The following is a 20,506-nucleotide window of genomic DNA, read 5'->3' as shown; positions in this document are numbered from 1 at the left end:
TCTTTTTTGTGTATGTATCTATTGTAGATTTTTGGTTTGCGGTTCCCATGATTTTTATATATATATACAAGATTGTTTTAAGTTGCTGGTCTCTTAATTTCCAGTGCATTTCCGGTATCTGGCATTTGTACTCTTCTCACGATTGCTGGTTTTGATATCATATTTGTGTGTGGATGATTTTCTACCTCTATGTTTGCTTTTACTGGTGAGCTTTTCGATTAGTAATTTTCTTGTTTCTAGTTGTGGCTTCTGTTCCGTCTAGAGAAGTTCCTTTATCATTTGTTGTAAAGCTGGTTTGGTGGTGCTGAATTCTTGTAGCTTTTGATTGTCTGTCAAATCTGAATGAGAGCCTTGCTGAGTAGAGTATTCTTGGTTGTAGGTTTTTCCCTTTCATCACTTTAAATATATTGTGCCACTCCCTTCTGGCCTGCAGAGTTTCTCCTGAAAAATCAGTTGATAACCTTATGGGGAATTCCCTTGTATTTTATTTGTTGCTTTTCCCTTTTTACTTTTAATATTTTCTCTGTCTTTAATTTTTGTCAGTTTGATTAATATGTGTCTCGGCGTGTTCCTCCTTGGGTTTATCCTGTATGGGACTCTGTGCTTCCTGGACTTGGGTGGCTGTTTTCTTTCCTGTGTTAGGGAAAGTTTCAGGTATTATCTCTTCAAATATTTTCTCAGGTTCTTTCTTTCTCTCTTCTCCTTCTGCGGCCCCTATAATGTGAATGTTGGTGTTTTTAATGTTGTCCCAGAGGTCTCTGAAACATTCTTTTTTTGTTTCCATGGCAGTGCTTTACACCATTCTGTCTTCCAGCTCACTTATCCGTTCTTCTTTGTCATTGTTCAACTCTGTTGTTTAAATCTGTTGGCTCTTTCTTAAACATTTCTTGTATCTTCTTGGTCTGTGCCACCATTCTTCTTCCAAGATCTTGTATCATCTTTACTGTCACTACTACGAATTCTTTTCCTGTCTCCACTTCACTTAGTTGTTGTTCTGGCGTTTTATCTCATTCCTTTGTCTGGAACATATTTGTCTGCTGTCTCATTTTGTGTAGCTCTCTGTGTTTGCAGTCCCACAGGCTGCAGGATTGTAGTTCCTCTAGGTGTGTGCCACCTTGTGGGTGCAGCTGGTCTAAGAGGCTTGTGCAGGCTTCCTGGTGGGAGGGACTGGTGCCTGCCCACTGGTGGGTGGAGCTGGGTGTTGTCCCTCTGGTGGGCAGGGCATGTCCAGTGTTGTGTTTAGAGGTGGCTGTGGCTCAGGAAGACTTTAAGTAGTCTGTCTGCAGATGGCTGGGGCTGTATTCCCACCCTGCTTGTTTTTTGGCCCGAGGAATCCCAGTACTATATCCTAAGGGCTGTTGGGTGGGGTCAGGACTTGGCTTCAGAATGGCGGCCTCCAGGACAGCTCACACCAATGAGTACCCCCCAGTACCTCTGCCACCGGTGTCCTTGTCCCCACAGTGAGCCACAGGTGCCCCCTCCCTCCCCAGGAGACCCTCCAAGACCAGCAGGTAGGACTGGCCCAGGCTCCTCCTATGAAGTCACCTCTTTTTCCCTTGTGTCTCGGTGTGTATGAGACCTTGTGTGTGCCCTCCAAGAGTGGCATTTCTGTTTCCCTCAGTCCTGTGGAGTTCCTGTGATCAAGCCCCACTGGCCTTCAAAGCCAAATGCTCTGGCCTCTCCTCCTCTTGATGCCAGACCCCCAGACTGGGGAGCCTGACATGGGGTTCAGAACTCTCACTCCTGTGGGAGAACCTCTGTGATATAATTATTTTCCAGTTTCTGTGTCACCCACCCAGCGGGTACGGGATTTGATTGTATCATGAACGTGCCCCTCCTGCTGTCTCACTGTGGCTTCTTCTTTGTCTTTGGAAGTAGTATATCTTTATTGGTAGGTTCTGACCCTTTTTTGTCGATGGTTGTTCAGCAGTTAGTTGTGATTTTGATGTTTTCATGAGAGAAGGTGAGCTCAGGTCCTTCTGCTTCTCCATCTTGTTAGGAAACCAAGAAACTGTTGATTTTTAAACTCAGCATTCAGGTAGGCTGTTACGATTTCTTTCTCTGCCTATGTGAGAAAAAGCGTGCTTCCACAGCAAAGAAATGTGGCATTTAGACACTGTTTATTATTTATATTCTTTTAAAACTTAGGACCAACTCTTTGAACAGTACATTTGTACAGTCAGGCAGTGAACTTGTGCCCTTTGGTTTCTTGAATGCCAGCTGCGTTGAATCATTAGTAGACTCAGAGATAGATTAGTTTACTAACAGATTGTTCATCCTATGAGGTGTCGTATTTCGCATTATTATATGGAAGTACATGGTACAGAAATAGTTTTAAAGGAAACATGTCAGCCCATACCTGAACAATAACTGGCTCAAATTATTCTTTGTCATGTTACTTTAAATTAAATACAGTACAGATGGACGCTCTTGTGCTGGTAGGCGTGGTCAGAGGGAGATAGTCCAAGGGGAACCAGAACTTGAAGCCCTGGTGGGAACTGGGTTAGGGAGGCAGGCGTATAAGTGTTCGTTTCAGTATTTTGCAGAGGACTGGAGCCCTGCAGGTTAGAGGCACTTGAGTGATGATTCAAGGCCTTGAGTAATGGGTCTAGGTGCTGGCGCTGGGGGCAAGGTGTTGATCAAGGTAGGTGCCCCAGTTGTCTCAACAAAGGACTGACTTTTGAACGTGAGGCAGTGACATTTCGCAAGTCCTTTTGTGTATTTTCTGCTCAGGGGCAAGAACTATTTAACTAAGAAGTGGTTTGATTAGATCCTGACTGGAGCAAGGACGAGGCTTAACTCTGATTAAAGGTGCAGATTTGGAGATACCAAGTGTTGCACAGATGAGTGAGGGTAAAAGGCATGGGAAGAAGAAGAAAGGAGTTAACACTGGTAGTCAGACCCACCGCAGTGACAGACCACAAATGCCTGTAGAAATTATTTCACTCTTAAAGGTCAGCATAAACCTGCTCTGCTGTGGCATAATAAGAAATACATAAATAATTTGATCTATGTCCCAGGTTGCTGGCATAGAGCCGCCAAAGCCCTTGGAATCTCAGGAGTGGTAAGAGTGCTTCTGTACCCCCGCCCGGCAGCTTCAGGACGGGGCTGTTGGCCGGAGCAGCCAAGCACGGGATCAGAGGCTGGCACTTGTGCCTCATCCCAGACCTCCGGGGAAGAGAGAGGGCCTGGAGACTGAGCTAGCCACCAGTGCCCGTGATTTAATCAGTCATGCCCATGTGATGACACCTCCCTAAAAGCCACTGCACGAGGGGCTTGGACAGCTTCCAGGTTGGTGAACACATCTAGGTGCTGGGAGGGTGGTGTATCCATGTCCCCTCTCACACCTTGCCCGATGCATCCCTTCTGTTTGGCTGTTTCCCCAGTTGTATCCTTCATAGTAAACTGGTGACCGTAAGTGAAGTCACCAGTTTTTTTTTTTTTTTTTTTTTTTTACAGAAAAGAAAGTCAAACTTATTTAATGAAAAACTAGAATTAATAAAAATTAGCAAATACACACGAAATATACACACACAGCAGCACTGTGTATTGACTCACATAGGGGAAAAGCAGTGGTCCAAGACCTCTCAACATGGCTTGTCAGTTAAAGAAAAAAAACCCAAACACACACACACACACACACACGTGCGCGCACACTAAAAAACAAAACAGAAAACAAGAACCCAATATTTTTCAACAGTATACTCCATCTACAACCAACACAAATTCAGAATTATTTTACAATGCTTCCTTTCTTAATACAAAAGATGCCCATCTTGGGGGGGTGTGTGTGTGTATATATATATATATATATATATATATATATATTTTTTTTTTTTTTTTTTTATTTTCCAGTGGTTTACTGTTGACTTATTTTTAAATACATTAGTGTTACTGCATGCAACTGTTTCCTGTATTTTAATAGCCTTTCCTTTTATTTACCTTCGTGTGTCAAAAGCTTCCGGTTGGTAGGCAGACAGGTAAATTGTTTTCCTGAGTTCTGTGAGTCATCCTGGTGAATTGTCGAAGCTGAGGAGGGAGTCTAGGAGCCTCCAAATTCATAGCCGGTCAGTCACAAGGCCAGGTGGCAGCCTGGGAGGTGCAGCTGGCACCTGGAGCGGGGCCGGTCTTGTTGGACTGAACCTGTGGATTCTGACGATGACCCCAGGCAGTCTGTCAGAAGTTAAGTGAATTGTAGGACACCCACTTGGTGTCCAGAGAGGTGGAGAGTTGGTGGGTGAGAGAGAAGCCCACACATGTGGTGTCAGAAGTGTTGTGAGTAAAATTAGCCCATCTACATCACGTAGGGTACACACTGTCTTTGTAGGTGTTTCTTTGCCACGGTCAGTTCATAGACTCTGAACTTACCTGCGTGCCGTGTCTGCGGGCCCCCTTCTTCTTTCCGTGCCCCTTTAATCCCTGGAACAGCACGTTGATTTTCCCGTTTTCTCGCTCCCTCTCGTGTGGCCTGTGCAGCTGGCCACGCTTGGCTTTCCTCTAACAGTGTGCTCGTGTACCTTCTCTCCCCTTGGACAGCCTCTCTGGCTGCGATGTGTGTCTTAGTGGGTCCCCGTCCACCAGGCCATCCTGGGCCCTGGCCCTTCCCGCTCCGATCAGGTCCACTGCCGCTCACAGTTGGGGACAGAGGTGGCAGAGGTCATCCTGCGGATGGTGTCAGTACTGGGCAGTTACTCTCTAACGAGATGAGAGGGAAGCAGTGTGGCACGTTTGTCATGGCTTATCACCAGCATGATTCTTAACATATGTTTTTATTTTTCATACAAGTACTGAACATAGTGCCTGGCAAACTGAAGGGATCACAAAATGTTTGTTGAATTGGAAGGCTAATAACAGTGGTCATAAATCTGTTACCAGAAAGATGAGAATGCATCAGTGAATAAAGACTCAGATGGTCTTCACTTTTTAGTCTGTGCAGATCTCTAAAGGAATGCAGTGGTGCTTAAATGAAAATTTTATGTAACTTTATCCTTTTTAGTGCTCCCAGTGGCCTACTCTCCTGTGGGTAAAAATCCAGAAACACTTCACAGGAATACTTTTAAGTATTTTGGTGTTGAGTCAAAAAGGTTTTAAAGAGGCAGAACATCTTATGTTTGACATGTTACTTGCGTATATTCTTAGAAATGGAGATTGTGTATATTGTCTAATTTATACTGAGTAATGTTAGATTTCCTGTTTTTCAGAGGCATAGGCGTAAGAATGACAGACCCAGTGTATCTGAGCCCCTCATTTGACAACGTACTGCCTAGCTACTTATTTTTACAAGTAAGTATTTGTAAAAGCAAAATACTTAGTGACATTGAAATATACTTCCGTGAATTATTTGAAATCTAAGGGTTTGTTTTTTCGCTTCTATTAACTTTTTTTTTTTTTTGCAGTGTATTTATATGTTTTCTGATCTACCTTCAGTTAAGTAGTAAGGAAAAGCTTAGTAAGCACTTCCTCTTTTTCTCAAGTGGTTGACTACCTCTCCTCCCTTCCTTTGCCCAGCGGTGCTTATTGTAGGAGAACAAGGAGGCTGAGGAGGCGTGCACAGGGGTGCTGGTGTGGTTGCCGCTCACCCGTAGGAGAGGAGAGGCTCCGCCATGTGGGACGGCAGGGTCTGTGTCGTTTCTCTCGGGCACCAGTTCTGAGCTTTAGTTTGAGAGCTTCTTCCTGAATGTGCTTTCCTCCCTCTTTCCTTCCTACCCTCAAGTTTAATAAATATGGTTGTACTTTTCTTATTATAAAATAAATGTCTGTAACTGCTGTAAAAAAAAAAAAAAAACTACTTACTGTAGCTTATTGTAATGGTTGCTTTCCATTTCCACTGTTAATCCCTAAATAAAGCATGCATTTGCTCTACATGTAAGTGTTCCATGTGTAACTGAGTGAGATTCAGATGGTTTACTACTAGCAGATTTTGGTCAGATGGTTATCAATTGCTGTGATATAACAAGTAATTTGTTTTCCCTTGTCCAGTTTATGATGTACTTTCATGTACATTAGCTCATATGACTTGTTACAGTCTGCTTGTTAGGTGGTATTTTTATTATTTTATTATTAGTAGTATTACCAATGTAACATGAAGATACTGAAGACCGGATCTGGTTGGGTTCTTGAATAAGGTCGCACAATTGGTAGGTAGTAGCATCTGTACCCTAACTTAAGCGTAGATGACATTTGCTTTCTGCTCTGCTTAGTATGTAACCAGAAGTCATTTTATAAATCCAGAGGTTAATTCTGGGGTGAACAAATAGAAAAACAGATTTACGTTTGTCATCTGATTCTACATTAGTGATGATGTAGACCATTAGGATGCATAACCTAATACAAAGTCATACGCGGTTATATAGAATCTTCTTCAGTAGTCTTTGCCAGCCTTTTTTATTTCTTTCTATTTTTTTTTTTTTTATTTATTTTTGGCTGTGTTGGGTCTTCGTTTCTGTGCGAGGGCTTTCTCTAGTTGCGGCAAGTGGGGGCCACTCTTCATTGCGGTGCGCGGGCCTCTCACTATCGCGGCTTCTCTTGTTGCGGAGCACAGGCTTCAGACGCGCAGGCTCAGTAATTGTGGCTCACGGGCCTAGTCGCTCCGCGGCATGTGGGATCTTCCCAGACCAGGGCTCGAACCCATGTCCCCTGCATTAGCAGGCAGACTCTCAACCACTGCGCCACCAGGGAAGCCCTATTCCTTTCTACTTTATTTTTATTTTTTAATTTTTTTTTTTAGAGAAACAGTTCCCAAGACTGCTCTTGCTTCTTTTTTAAAAGAAATTTATTTATTTTGTTTATTTTTTATCTTTGGCTGCGTTGGGTCTTCGTTGCTGCATGCAGGCTTTCTCTAGTTGCAGCGAGCGGGGGCTACTGGTGGTTGCAGTGCACAGGCTTCTCATTGCGGTGGCTTCTCTTGTTGAGGAGCTCAGGCTCTAGCCGCATGGGCTTCAGTAGTTGTGGCACGTGGGCTCAGTAGTTGTGGCTCACGGGCTCTAGAGCGCAGGCTCAGTAGTTGTGGCGCACAGGCTTAGTTGCTCTGCGGCATGTGGGATTTTCCCGGACCAGGGCTCAAACCTGTGTCCCCTGCATTGGCAGGCGGATTCTTAACCACTGCGCCACTAGGGCAGTCCTGCCAGCCTTTTAAAAAGTGTGGTGGTGTGCTGGGCTCTTTGAATATATTATCACAAGCCTGCACTGACTGTAACTGAAGAACACTGATACCATTTCTTGAATGATGTTCAGCAACCTCTTAACTTGTGAAGATGAGGTAGTTCGTAGGGTGATTGGCTCTATACCTTGTAAGCCCCAGAGTTAGGCAACTAGTAGTTTGTCCATTCTGTGTGATTACTGAAGGTACTTTACAGATAGGTAGAATTATATACTCGGGAAAATCCCTGGTGAAATTTGTGGGGTGTTTTTTTTTTTTTTTTTTTTGATGCCTCTTGCCTTGCCTTTCTCTGGAAACCATTATCCCCAAATCTGTACTGTTACTTGTTTGCAGCAGCTAACGTGGAAGCTTCACATTGTGGGTTCCTTGTTGAGGAGAGAAGGTTGTAAAGGGCTGGTGATAATTGATTATTTCTCATGTTAACACTTGGAGTTACACAAGGCTGTACTTTATAAAGTTAATTGGAGTGTTGCACACAATCATTAAAATCACGAATGTGCAATATTGTTTGGTTTTTCAAAACCACAAAGGAAACTTTTGATGTGCCTGACCACAATCCACAGTAGTACAGAAACGCCTTTGATGTCTTTCACAACTGAAATGATTGACAGTGAAAGGTTTAACACTTAAATATTTACAACAGCTGTTTTCAGTTATAGTCTAATTACATTCTAGGTTATCTGGAATCAAAAATGGTGCTCAAAAGTTGATCTTTTCATTGCCTGGTTTCTTGGAAAAGATTGATTTAAAAGCCAGATGAGGTTGGATCATCTGAGCGCTTTAAATACATACTGCTGCCTGGACTCTACCATAGGAATGGGTTTTAGTTGGTCTGGCTGGGGTGGGGCCTGGGTCAGGATGGTAAAAGGCTCTCCCAGGTGGTTCTAGTTTGCAGCTAAGGTTGAGAATGGCTGTAGCGTAGCAAGGGTGCACAGCTAGCTGCACGTTAGAAGCACCTGGGGAGATCGTAAAAACACTGATGCCTGGCCCTGTTGCCAGAAATTCTGATTTAACTGTTCTAGATGACTGCACATTAAAAAACAGCAGAAGACAGAACTCACCGGGTGATTCTGTCATGCAGCCAGGATTGAGAAATACTGTAGAGAAAGGTAGTAGATGAAATTGTTTTAGGGAAACTTTGTCATCATCTAAATATTTAATGAAGCCTCTTCACTGGGACTATTTCATGCTTTCAACTGATTGCATACCAGAAGGTTCTTAACGTATTACGTTGGATTGGCAATTTGTCATCTTTGGCCATTACATTAACGTTATCTTTGTTAGGGGTGAAGCATCACTATCATCTCTAGATGGAGAATCACTGACTCTTCAGTGGCCACATACGTGTTTTAGTGTCTTTATATTAGAGTTCAGTGTTTAATGTGTCGTGCATGTGTGTGGCTGTCCTGTGAGATCGTAGGACACCCTGGGAAATTGTTACTATCCCGACACTGGTATGTCTACAGAAAACATACTCTTGGCCAAGGACGCTGTACTGGGTTACCTCCAAAGATTTCTTTACATCCTCTGATTCTGAAACTTAAAACGATCTCTTGTCACTGATAACACATTGTTTTTTTTTCCTTATAGAATTTGCCGTCTGCTGTAGTAAGTCACGTTCTGGGTCCTCAGCCTGGAGAGAAGATTCTAGATTTGTGTGCGGCCCCCGGAGGCAAAACAACACACATTGCAGCGCTGATGCACGATCAGGTGAGGCCGTCGTCACGCAGAGCTGCTCTTGATACACTGCGTGTCTCAGTGATGGAGGTGGGAGTATGTGTGACTTACGGAACATTATACAGACATTCACAATCTGGTCGATTTCGATTCAGCCAAAGAGAAGGCTGCTCAGTAATGTCATGCATCACATATTAAGTTCAGTAGACCATTGTCATTTGTGAAGACTATCTCAAGGCCTTCTTGAATCCCAGATTTGCCTAATACATTTATGGAATAGAATTTTTCCCTCACATAATTAAGTCTAAATGAAACATTTAAGAGACCTTTTCATGTTCTTAATTACAGGACTTGACACTTTTTAAACTATTCAAATAAATTCTACCACCGAAAGTTAATTTGGCAGTCCATTATTAAAGTGTCCAAATATATATTGTTGATATATATGCAAATACAAAGATGATAATAAATATATTGGGTTGGCCAAAATGTTCGTCCGGGTTTCTCTGTAAGATGTTTTTGGCCAGCTGAATGCATGCACACATACTGAACATCTGTATGCGTCCATGTCCTTCTTGCCTTGGGGGTCATAAAAACCACGATTTGGCTTAATTAATAAAGCCTGCTTCATTGTCACAAAAGAAAAGTCTGTCCTTGGATAACTTTAGCTCAAATATCACTGCTTTTTCCTATGTATGCATATTTACTGATGTGTTTTCTTGCATCGTGTGCTAGTTTTATCTGTGTTCTAAGCTGTGTGGCCTTGTAACCACTCTGCTTCAACTGTGATTCTTCAGCTCGAGAAGGATACGGCCAGTTGATGCTATCTTTCTGATTTGTTTCAAATTCTGTAAAACCAAATGGTTCCTAAAATATTTGCACATGCTAGTAGCTTCACCTACAGTAGCTTTCTTGATCTAGAGTCAGATTTTAATTGATGGACTGATTTAAAAAATATTGATTTATTCTTACTGTGTGCCAAGTACTGGCGTACAGCAGTAAACCATAGTGACCAGTTTCCTTCTTCATGGAGCTTACATTCCAGTAAAAGGACACAGATGAGAAACAAATGAGTGAGTAAAAGATAAGGCATATATAACTGTGGGAGGGGTATGGGATTGGGAATACTGGGGAAGGGAGAGTGAGTTTACAGTTTGAAGTGGGTGGCGAGGGAGAAGCCCACTGGGAAGGTGGCATTTAGGGAAGACTTACAGGTGGGAAGAATGTACCAGCCAGAGGAGACGTAAGTGCGAACGCTCTGAGGCTGGACGCTGCCGACTTGCTAGGGAAACGGGTTGGGGGGGACCGTGATAGTCTTGCGGTGTAGACTAAGTGAGGAGCGGGGTCGGGGGGGGAAGAGATCAGAGAGTGGGGGCCGGGGCATGGGCGGAGCAGCTTCGCAGGCTCTCCTGGGACTTCACGTCCGCTCCAGCGATGGGACGTCCTTGGAGGTTTGGGGCAGAAGAGCGACATAAGCTTGCGTGCTCCTTACCTTGGCTGTGGCGTTGCAGACAGGCTGCAAGAGGACAGTGGCGGAAGCAGAGAGACCGCTTAGGAGACAGCAGTTCAGGGGCGTCATGGAGGTGGTAAGAAGTTGATCAGGTTCTGGGTGTGTTTCGAAGCTGGTGCTGTTAGGAGTTGTTGGTGGATTGGACGTGGGTTGTGAAAATGAGAGGCCAGTGCAGCGTGACTCCTTAGGTTTTTGGCTAGAGGTCCTCGAAGGATGGAGCTGCCGGGTCGGGAGGACTACGGGAGGGGCATGTTTTGCAGGGAAAAATCAGCCATTTAGTTTTGGTTCTATTACAGTGCGGTCCCATTAGACAGCCAGGTGGTTGTATTACAGTGCGGTCCCATTAGACAGCCAGGTGGTTGTATTACAGTGCGGTCCCATTAGGCAGCCGGGTGGTTCTATTACAGTGCGGTCCCATTAGACAGCCGGGTGGTTGTATTACAGTGCGGTCCCATTAGGCAGCCGGGTGGTTGTATTACAGTGCGGTCCCATTAGGCAGCCGGGTGGTTGTATTACAGTGCGGTCCCATTAGGCAGCCGGGTGGTTGTATTACAGTGCGGTCCCATTAGGCAGCCGGGTGGTTGTATTACAGTGCGGTCCCATTAGGCAGCCGGGTGGTTGTATTACAGTGCGGTCCCATTAGGCAGCCGGGTGGTTGTATTACAGTGCGGTCCCATTAGGCAGCCGGGTGGTTCTATTACAGTGCGGTCCCATTAGGCAGCCGGGTGGTTGTATTACAGTGCGGTCCCATTAGGCAGCCGGGTGGTTGTATTACAGTGCGGTCCCATTAGGCAGCCGGGTGGTTCTATTACAGTGCGGTCCCATTAGGCAGCCGGGTGGTTGTATTACAGTGCGGTCCCATTAGGCAGCCGGGTGGTTGTATTACAGTGCGGTCCCATTAGGCAGCCGGGTGGTTGTATTACAGTGCGGTCCCATTAGGCAGCCGGGTGGTTCTATTACAGTGCGGTCCCATTAGGCAGCCAGGAGATGACGTGGAGCAGGCAATGGGATATTTGAGTCCAGGGTACAGGGGAGAGGTCTGGATTGGAAATGGAAGTCTGGAAGTCGTCAACACATGGATAAAACATGCGAGGCCGTGAGGCTGACGCGGGGCGGTAGAAGGTAGGGGAGGCTGGAAGGCGAGCCTCGGGGCTGCGGTGCGCCGACACTCGGGGCTCGGGGAACCAGGAGCAACGGCCACTGATGCGGCAGGACCACCAGAGGCCCGTGATGCCCTGGGCGCCGCGCCAGGAAGGGCTCGAAAGGGGACGGAGCGAGCAGCTGGGTGAAACGTCCCGGCTGGGCCAGTGAGGTCCTCCCCGTGGACTCAGCACCTCGTAGGTGATGGGCATGTGTGGAAATGCCTGCTTGGATAGAAAATGAGAGGAAGCAAAGAAAGTGAATCAGGACAACTCCTTTGCGGGGGCAGGGCACGTTTGTACTGGAGGGCAGGGAAATGGGGCAGTGCTTGGAGGGTGGACTCGGGGAGTCCTTTTTCTAAGGTGAGGGAAATGGCAGTGTATGCTGATGGAGAAGAGAGAGATTAAAAGGGGAAATTGGTTACCCCCGAGGGAATGGGAAAATGGCTGGAACAGGACCTTGGGGTAGGTGAAATGGGACAGGATTTGATGCACAGTGGCTTTTAGATGGTGGCATGAGACAGCTTATCCATGGAAATAGGAGGTAAGGCCGAGGATATGGGTAGAGGTGTTGGTGGACTGGTACACGTGGTGGGAGGCTGGGAGTTGGCTTCTGGTTGTTCCAGTTTTCTCTGAAAAGGAAGCAGGGTCTTCAGATGGGAATGGGGATGGGGAAGGGGAAGGGGAAGGCAGGGGGTCAGGGGTTTGAGAAGACAGGAAGTATCGATCTAGGATAAGGAGTGAGAATGGCCTACGGATGCGTCATGCGAATTCAATTTTGCCCCAAGGGCCCCATGAGTACAGCAGTCATGGATTTAGAGTGAGATGAGTTGGGCTAGTGATGTGCTTTCTGGCTGCGTGGGGATAGACAGGAAGTTGGCGAAGGCCTGGGTTTAATCACAGCTGAGCTTTTGTCCCTTGGATGTGCGAGAAGCAGACGCACGTGAGTTGAGGATGTATATATGGGAGTGTATGTAACGTGCCGTAGAATCTCAGCCGGGTGAACAGCAGAGCAGGGACACGAGAATAGTGAGGGCTGGGTATCCGCTGTCACTTTTCTAATTTAGCTCAGATTTATACAGCAGTAAAAATGCTTACGTGCCTAGGAAACTCAGCGGTTTTCTTCCTAGTACTAATTTATAAATAAGAAAAAATTACCTACTAAGGTAAGACTTTCTGGCATGGAAACCTCCATGAGGCTGATTTAGCAAAAGCCTTTCTGCTCCAGCTAATTTGCCTGATAAAAGATACAGTATTTCCCACTCTCGCAAGTGCCCGATGTTGGACTTTATCAGGTGATACATTTTTGATCCATATTTGATGATGCTTAGGACTGTCAAGGGATTTACAAGCAGTCTTGCACAGAAAATAGTTGGAACTTGTACTGTGTCAGGATGAAATTGTAACTTTTCCCTTTCATTAGTGCAGATAACTTTAATTGTCCGAAGACTTCTGATGAAAATTGTCATTTCTTACACATTCATATTTGACACTATTAGAATTTCTGAAACATTCACAGTGTCGCAAATGGGGATAAAAATATATAAATATAAAATTGTATATTTTCAGTAAATACACTGAAGGCCTAAACCTGTCATCTCTGCACTATAAATGTGTGTGTGTATATGTGTGTAAAATCCATACACTGTCTATATGCTCGTCACATATACACAGACACTTGCAGTAGCACTAGTATAACCTCAATGAGTAGCCTTCAATCTAAGAAAGATCTCCAATAGAAAAAGGTATTTGTTGTTTAAATATCGTGGAATTGATACCCATGGTTCATTAGAGGAGATACACTTGCCTATTGACTTACACTACTGTTTGTCGAAAAAGAATTTAAGGTGGTAACAGTAAAAAAAAAAAAAAAAAACTCTTTAGGGAAAAAATGCATTAAATACCACCAGTGTGTAAAATGAACACAAAACAGAAGGGTTCATTTTATGGAGTTGTGGTATTTAATGCAAATCATTTTTCAGTTTTCCTGAAAGCTCAAATGTAAAGATTATATGCTTTGAGGAAGTGATAATTATCCCCCTTACTTACGTACGGTATGATATTTATTGTGTTTGCTTAAAAGTATATTCACTCAGAGGTATTTTCTGCTCTCCCGTAAGAAGTCTTTCCAAAGAGAGGCTGGATATTAGAGGTGTGTGCATTCTCTGCTGGTTTTATAACGCTGTGTGAAAACAACCACACAGCCTCAGTGGCACTGCATCACCTCCGGAGTCTGGGGTTCAGTCTGTGGCCCCCAGCCTGACTCTGGCACCTGGTCAGCTGTGGGTTGGCCGGAGTTTCTCATGACCTTGGGTGGGCTCACTCACTTGGGTTAGGCTCAGGTTGGCTCAGCTGAGGCCACTGGAATGTCTTGCCTCTGGTTCCTGCATCTCTTACCCTCCTGTGGGGCTAGGGCACTAGCACAGCAGAGCGCAGTAGCTGAGGGTCAGCAGTGGCAGAGGACAAAGCAGAGCAAGGCCAGCGTTCCGCGTCTCTCCTTGCATCACTCCTACTGTCATCCCGTCGGCCAGTGCAAACCAGGTGGCCGAGCCCGACTCGGACCAGCCGGGTGTTGCAAGGTCAACGGCAGAGGGTGGGGATACATGGAGACTTGAAGAATTGGGGCCATTTAGGCAATCTCCCAGTGGGCCAGCACCTAGGAACCTGAACAGAAATATTTGAGCCAGAATTGAATCCCAGATTTTGTTAATACTTTCAATTTGTCATTGTCGTTGATTTTTTTTTTTTTTTTTTTGTAGTTAAGCAGAATTTTGTATAAGTGAGGCTTCCAGTCTTGTACTGTTGTAAGAGCAGCCTTCAGCCAGTGCAGTTTCTCCTTCACTGTAGTTACAGTGGAACCTTATTCTGGTGGGTTTTGCCTGCTTTTGCAGTTCAACTCACTTGAAATGGTTTCCCTGTCCATCAAGGTATTAACTGGAACTATGCCGGCCGCTAAACCTGGTGTCACATTCAAGAACATAATCAGCAAATCTTCAGTATTGTAGTCTATGCAGTCAATGCGTATGTCACAACAAGGAGGAACAAAAGCCAAAAAAATACATTGAAACGTTTACATCACCATCTCTGCAGAACATTTCATAGTATGTTTTAAAATACCATGTGACTGTCACAACTCATTCACAAAACTGTAGCCTCTTGTCTTTATTGACTTTGGCTTAATCGAAGTGTTCCCATGTAAAATTATTTTTGAACTACTACCAGTGCAGAACATTTTGCTGTGATATACAGGCTTCTATTTTTCTGTCTTTAGTTGTCAGAATACACATGAATTTTGTTATATGTATGTATCTCAGAAAGTATTGGTCTGAGGATTGATTTTACAAGTAACATTCGTCTGTATCTCAGAGGACCAGAAGGCAAATGTCTCAGAACGTTAGTTCATGCTCTTCCAGAGGTGAGCAAGGCACATCAAATTGGCGATTTTTTAATATTTATCTCAAATGGGTATTTTAAAGTTTCTTTAGAAGATTGCAAGCACTGCTTTTGCTTTTGAGTTTTGCGGATTAAAAGTAGATGGGCATTATAAGAAAATTATCTGGCAAGATTGTGTTCTTTAAAAGGTAAGACTTCAGTATTGGATGTAAATTTAATATTCATTTGGATGATGACTTCAGCTTTAAAACTGGGGATAGGAGGAAAGTGGGGAAGGCTAATTGTCCGTTTTTCTCATTATTAATAACTTTCATGACTGCTTTGGATTTTCACTTTTTTATGTGTTTGTTTTTGCTTTTTTAGGGAGAAGTGATAGCACTGGATAAAATACCCAACAAAGTAGAAAAAATAAAGCAGAATGCGTTATTGTTAGGGCTAAATTCCATCAGGGCATTTTGCTTCGATGGAACAAAGGCCCTTAAACTTGATATGCTTAAGGACACAGATGGTGAGTTAAATTTTATCTTTTAAAGGCTTTTATAATTGGCATTTACAAACAGATTGTCAGATTTTGCTACCTATGTTCTAGCCCCTAAATATCCATAGGGCCTTGGCATGGATCTAAGGTATTTTGCCATAATAGATGTCTTTTTGCTTTTCATCTCATCTTTGAACATCAAGTTTTTAATACAGAATCAAACCTCCAAGACTTGGTCAAACTCTTTGTTCTTAACCTATTTGTTTTATTTTATTTTATTTTTTTATTGAAGTATAGTTGATTTACAGTGTTCTGTTAATTTCTGCTGTACAACAAAGTGATTCAATTATACATATATATACATTTTTTAATATTCTTTTCCATTATGGTTTACCACAGGATACTGAATATAGTTCTTTGTGCTATACAGTAGGATCTTGTTGTTTATCCATTCTATATATAAAAGCTTACATCTACTAACCCCAGTCTCCCACTCCATCCCTCCCCCAGCCCCTCCCCTTTGGCAAGCACAAGTCTGCTCTCTATGTCCGTGAGTTTGTTTTGTAGATAGGTTCATTTGCGTCATATTTTAGATTCCACATTTAAGTGATATTATATGGTATTTGCTTTCTGACTTACTTCACTTAGTATGATAATCTCTAGTTGCATCCATGTTGCTGCAAATGGCATTGTTTCATTCTTTTTCTATGGCTGAATAGTATTCCATTGTATATATATGTACCACATCTTCTTTATCCATTCCTCTGTCAGTGGACATTTAGGTTGTTTCCATGTGTTGGCTATTGTGAATAGTGCTGCTAGGAACATAGGGGTGCGTGTATCTCTTTGGATTAGAGTTTTCTCTGGATATATGCCCAGGGGTGGGATTGCTGGATCATATGGTGGCTCTATTTTTGGTTTCTGAGGAATCTCCATACTGTTCTCCACAGTGGCTGTACCAATTTACATTTCCACCAACTGTGTAGGAGGGTTCCCTTTCTCCATATCCTCTCCAGCATTTGTTATTTGTAGAGGTTTTAATGATGGCCATTCTGACTGGTGTGAGGTGGTACCTCATTGTAGTTTTGATTTACATTTCTCTAATAGTTTAGCAATGTTGAGCATCTTTTCATGTGCCTACTGTCCATTTGTATTTCTTCTTTGGAGAAATGTCTATTTAGGTCTTCTGCCCATTTTTCGATTGGGTTGTTTGTTTTCTTTTTGTTGTTGAGTTGTTTGAGCTGTTTGTATATTTTGGAAATTAAACCCTTGTTGGTTGCATCATTTGCAAATATTTTCTCCCATTCCGTAGGTTGTCTTTTCGTTTTGTTGATTGTTTCCTTTGCTGTGCAAAAGCTTGTAAGTTTGATTAGGTCCCATTTGTTTATTTTTGTTTTTATTTCTATCACCTTGGGAGACTGACCAAAGAAAACATTGGTACTATTTATGTCAGAGGATGTTTTGCCTATGATCTTTTCTAGGAGTTTTATGGTGTCATGTCTTATGTTTAAGTCCTTAAGCCATTTTGAGTTTATTTTTGCGTATGATGTGAGGGAGTGTTCTAACATCATTGATTTACATGTGGCTGTCTAACTTTCCCAGCACCACTTGCTGAAGAGACTGTCTTTTTCCCATTGTATATTCTTGCCTCATGTGTCGAAGCTGTGTGATTGACCGTAGTTGTGTGGGTTTATTTCTGGGCTCTCTGTTCTGTTCCATTGATCCATATGTCAGTTTTTTGTGCCAATACCATGCTGTTTTGATTACTGTAGCTTTGTAGTATTGTCTGAAGTCTGGGAGGGTTATGCCTTCTGCTTTGTTCTTTTTCTTCATGATTGCTTTGGCAATTCTGGGTCTTTCATGGTTCCATATGAATTTTAGGATTATTTGTTCTAATTTTGTGAAAAATGTCATGAGTAATTTGATAGGGATCGCATTAAATCTGTAGATTGCTTTGGGTAGTATGGCCATTTTAACAATATTAAATCTTCTCATCCAAGAGCATGGGATGTCTTTCCATTTCTTTGAATCACCTTCAGTTTACTTTTTTAATGTTTTATAGTTCTCAGTGTATAAGTCTTTCACCTCCTTGGTCAGGTTTATTTAGTATTTTATTTTTGGGGGTGTGATTTTGAAAGGTATTGGTTTTATTTATTTATTTTTTACATTCCCTTTCTGCTATTTTGTTGTTAGTGTAAAGAAATGCAACCGACTTCTGTATGTTAATCTTTTATCCTGCTAACTTGCTGAATTTGTTTATCAGTTCTAGTAGTTTTTGTGTGGAGTTTTTAGGGTTTTCTGTATATAGAATCACGTCATTTGCATATAATGACAGTTTTCTCTCTTCCGCTCCAATTTGGATACCTTTTATTTCTTTTTCTTGTCTGATTGCTGTGGCTAAGACTTCCAGTACTATGTTGAACAGAAGTGGTGAGAGTGGGCATCCTTGTCTTGTTCCAGATTTTAGTGGGAAGGCTGTCTGTCAGCTTTTCACTGTTGAGTATTATATTGGCTGTGGGTTTGTCATAAATAGCTTTTATTATGTTGAGATATGTTCCCTCTGTACCCACTTTGGTAAGAGTTTTTATCATGAATGCATGTTGAATTTTGTTAGATGCTTTTTCTGCATGTATTGAGATGATCATGTGGTTTCTGTTTTTTCTGTTGTTGATGTGGTGTATCACATTGATTTGCATATATTGGACCATCCTTGTGAACTTGGGATGAATCCCACTTGGTCGTGGTGTATTATCTTTTTTATGTGTTGTGGATTCAGTTTGCTAATATTTTGTTGAGAATTTTTGCATCTATATTCATCAAAGATATTGGCCTGTAATTTTCTTTTTTAGTGGTTTTCGTATCAGGGTGATGGTGGCTTCATAGAATGTCTTGGGGAGTGTTCCCTCCTCTGCAATTTTTTGGAAGAGTTGGAGAAGGATCGGTAAGAGTTCTTTGTATGTTTGGTAGAATTCACCTATGAAGCCACCTGGTTCTGGACTTCTGTTTGTAGGCAGTTTTAAAATTACAGATTCTATTGATATTTCACTTCTAGTGATCAATCTGTTCAAATTATCTATTTCTTGATTCAGTTTTGGTGGACTGTATGTTTCTAGAAAGTTGTCCATTTCTTCTAGGTTGTTGAATTTGTTGGCATATAATTGTTCATAGTATTCCCTCATGTTTTTTTGTATTTCTATGGTGTCGGTTGTTATGTCTCCTTTTTCACTTCTTATTTAGTTTATTTGGGTTCTCTCTCTTTTCTTCTTGGTGAGCCTGGCCAGAGGTTTGTCAATCTTGTTTATTACCCTTCAAAGAACCAGCTCTTGGTTTTATTGATTTTTTTTCTATTGTTTTTAGTCTCTATTTTATTTATTTCCCCTCTGATCTTTATTATTTCCTTTCTAATGCTGACTTTAGGTTTTGTTTGTTCTTCTTTTTCTAATTCTTTTAAGTGTTAACCTATTTGTTTTAGTTTAATATTACAGCTCAGAAAGCTGAGATTTGAGACAAGCCTTTCAGTTTTATGATTCTTCGTTTTTCATTTTTCTTGAGGAATTGGGGATATAGAGCCGGAGGGGAAAAACTGCCACATATCTTGTTTTGTAATAAAATAATACATTAGTTAAATTGCTGTATTTCTCTCTCTTTGTCTCTATTTAGATTTGGTTTAATAAAGTATTCGAGAAACTTGCATATTTTAATGAACTAATTGGTGTTAGTTTTTCTAGAATGTTCATTGATTAAAGATGCTATTTGATTCATGATGACTTTAGAAAATTAATTTACTTATTTTTTTATTTTCTTTTATATTGGAGTATATTTGATTTACAATGTTGTGTTAGTTTCAGGTGTACAGCAAAGTGATTTAGTTATACATACACATGTATTTATTCTTTCCCAGGATTCATGATGACTTTTAAAACGCCTGCTACATCAGTAGTAATGTGAAAATCCACATACCTTTAAGAAATTATTTTGTAACTTCTGCCTAATATGTAGTAAGTCACACGTGATTAAAAAGCCAAAACAAATGAAGCACATGGAATACTTGCCAGAAAAACAGGGAATATCCTGAAGAAGAGTGGGAGCAGGTCGGATTGAATTGCCTAATTGCATGACAACAATGTGTCATGTCAGTGGCTTGTCAGCCCTAAAGTGTTAGCCAGGGGTTTGCAGGAGTTTATATCAGTGTGTAGGCTAGGGGACTGTACCAGAGAGACCGAAAATACAGTGACTTAGAAAAGATAGAAGTGTTTTTTGGTTTTCTCGTTCATTTTTGTCTCACTGAAAAGTTAAAGAGGTGGACCTCCGATGCTGGGAGCTTCATCTCTGGGTCCAAGACAGCTGTTCCAGTTTTTTCCCGGGGGGTAGGGAAAGGGACTGGGAGATGCACAAGACCTGGAAATGGGGTGCATATCCCGCTGGCCACAACTTAGTCGTTTGATCAACTTGGCTGCAGGGGGGGCTGGAAAACGTAGTCTTCAGCTGTGTTGCCTTGTGCCCAGTTCACACCATTTCTATAGAAAAAGAGGATAATTGTTATTGAAGAACAAATAGCAGTCTGCCAGAAGCTTTGTACTATTAAAAGTGGAGATGGTGACTGTTTCCATTTTTTTCTTTTATTCATCAGTAAAATTTTTCTTCCCCCTTTAAAGTAAGTAAAAGAGCTTGAAAGCCTCTGAGTGGATAAGTGAGGTGCATAGTATAAGGTGCAAGGAGTGACCCAGTAACTGTATGCTAGCATCAAGCTATGTGGTAGTTTTCCCACACAATTTGTTCTGGTTATGTTCTGCTGTTATCCCACATCATGCCACCACTTAGTGATGAAAACCACAGTAATCATTTCATTATTATTCCTCACAATTCTGGGGGCTGACCAGACCCTCAGGTAGATGGTTCTTACTCGCAGTATCTCGTGCAGTTGCGGTCATGTGGTAGTTGAGGGAGATGTCATCTTGAAGGTGCCCTCTTTCACATACATGTCGGGAGGATGATGGTGGCTCTCTTCTGGGACCTCTCCACGTGTCCTGGATACTCTCAGCGTGTTGGTTGGGTGGGTTTCGAGGGCGAATGTTGGAATAGCCCCAGGCAGCAGCCATGTCCCCATTTATGACCTATTCCAGACGTCACTTAGCATCGATTCTGCTGTT

At 42.5% G+C, this 20,506-nt stretch overlaps 1 protein-coding gene across 5 annotated transcripts in view; it reads left to right on the top strand.

Moving 5' to 3' along the window:
* NSUN6 (NOP2/Sun RNA methyltransferase 6) overlaps positions 1-20,506 on the top strand; it is a 74,897-nt gene that overhangs the window by 29,415 nt on the left and 24,976 nt on the right. For all 5 annotated transcript variants that reach the window (XM_082452898.1, XM_082452896.1, XM_082452899.1 and 2 more), the window contains 3 exons: positions 5,202-5,283; positions 8,750-8,869; positions 15,242-15,386. In XM_082452898.1, the coding sequence (XP_082309024.1) occupies positions 5,202-5,283; positions 8,750-8,869; positions 15,242-15,386 (347 nt within the window). The remainder of the gene's footprint in view (positions 1-5,201; positions 5,284-8,749; positions 8,870-15,241; positions 15,387-20,506) is intronic.

The sequence above is a fragment of the Balaenoptera physalus genome (genome assembly GCF_965194825.1).
Source record: "Balaenoptera physalus genome assembly, chromosome: 2".
NCBI lineage: Eukaryota > Metazoa > Chordata > Mammalia > Artiodactyla > Balaenopteridae > Balaenoptera > Balaenoptera physalus.
Note: the sequence above shows the minus strand (reverse complement) of the source record. Positions and strands in the feature narration are given on the sequence as shown.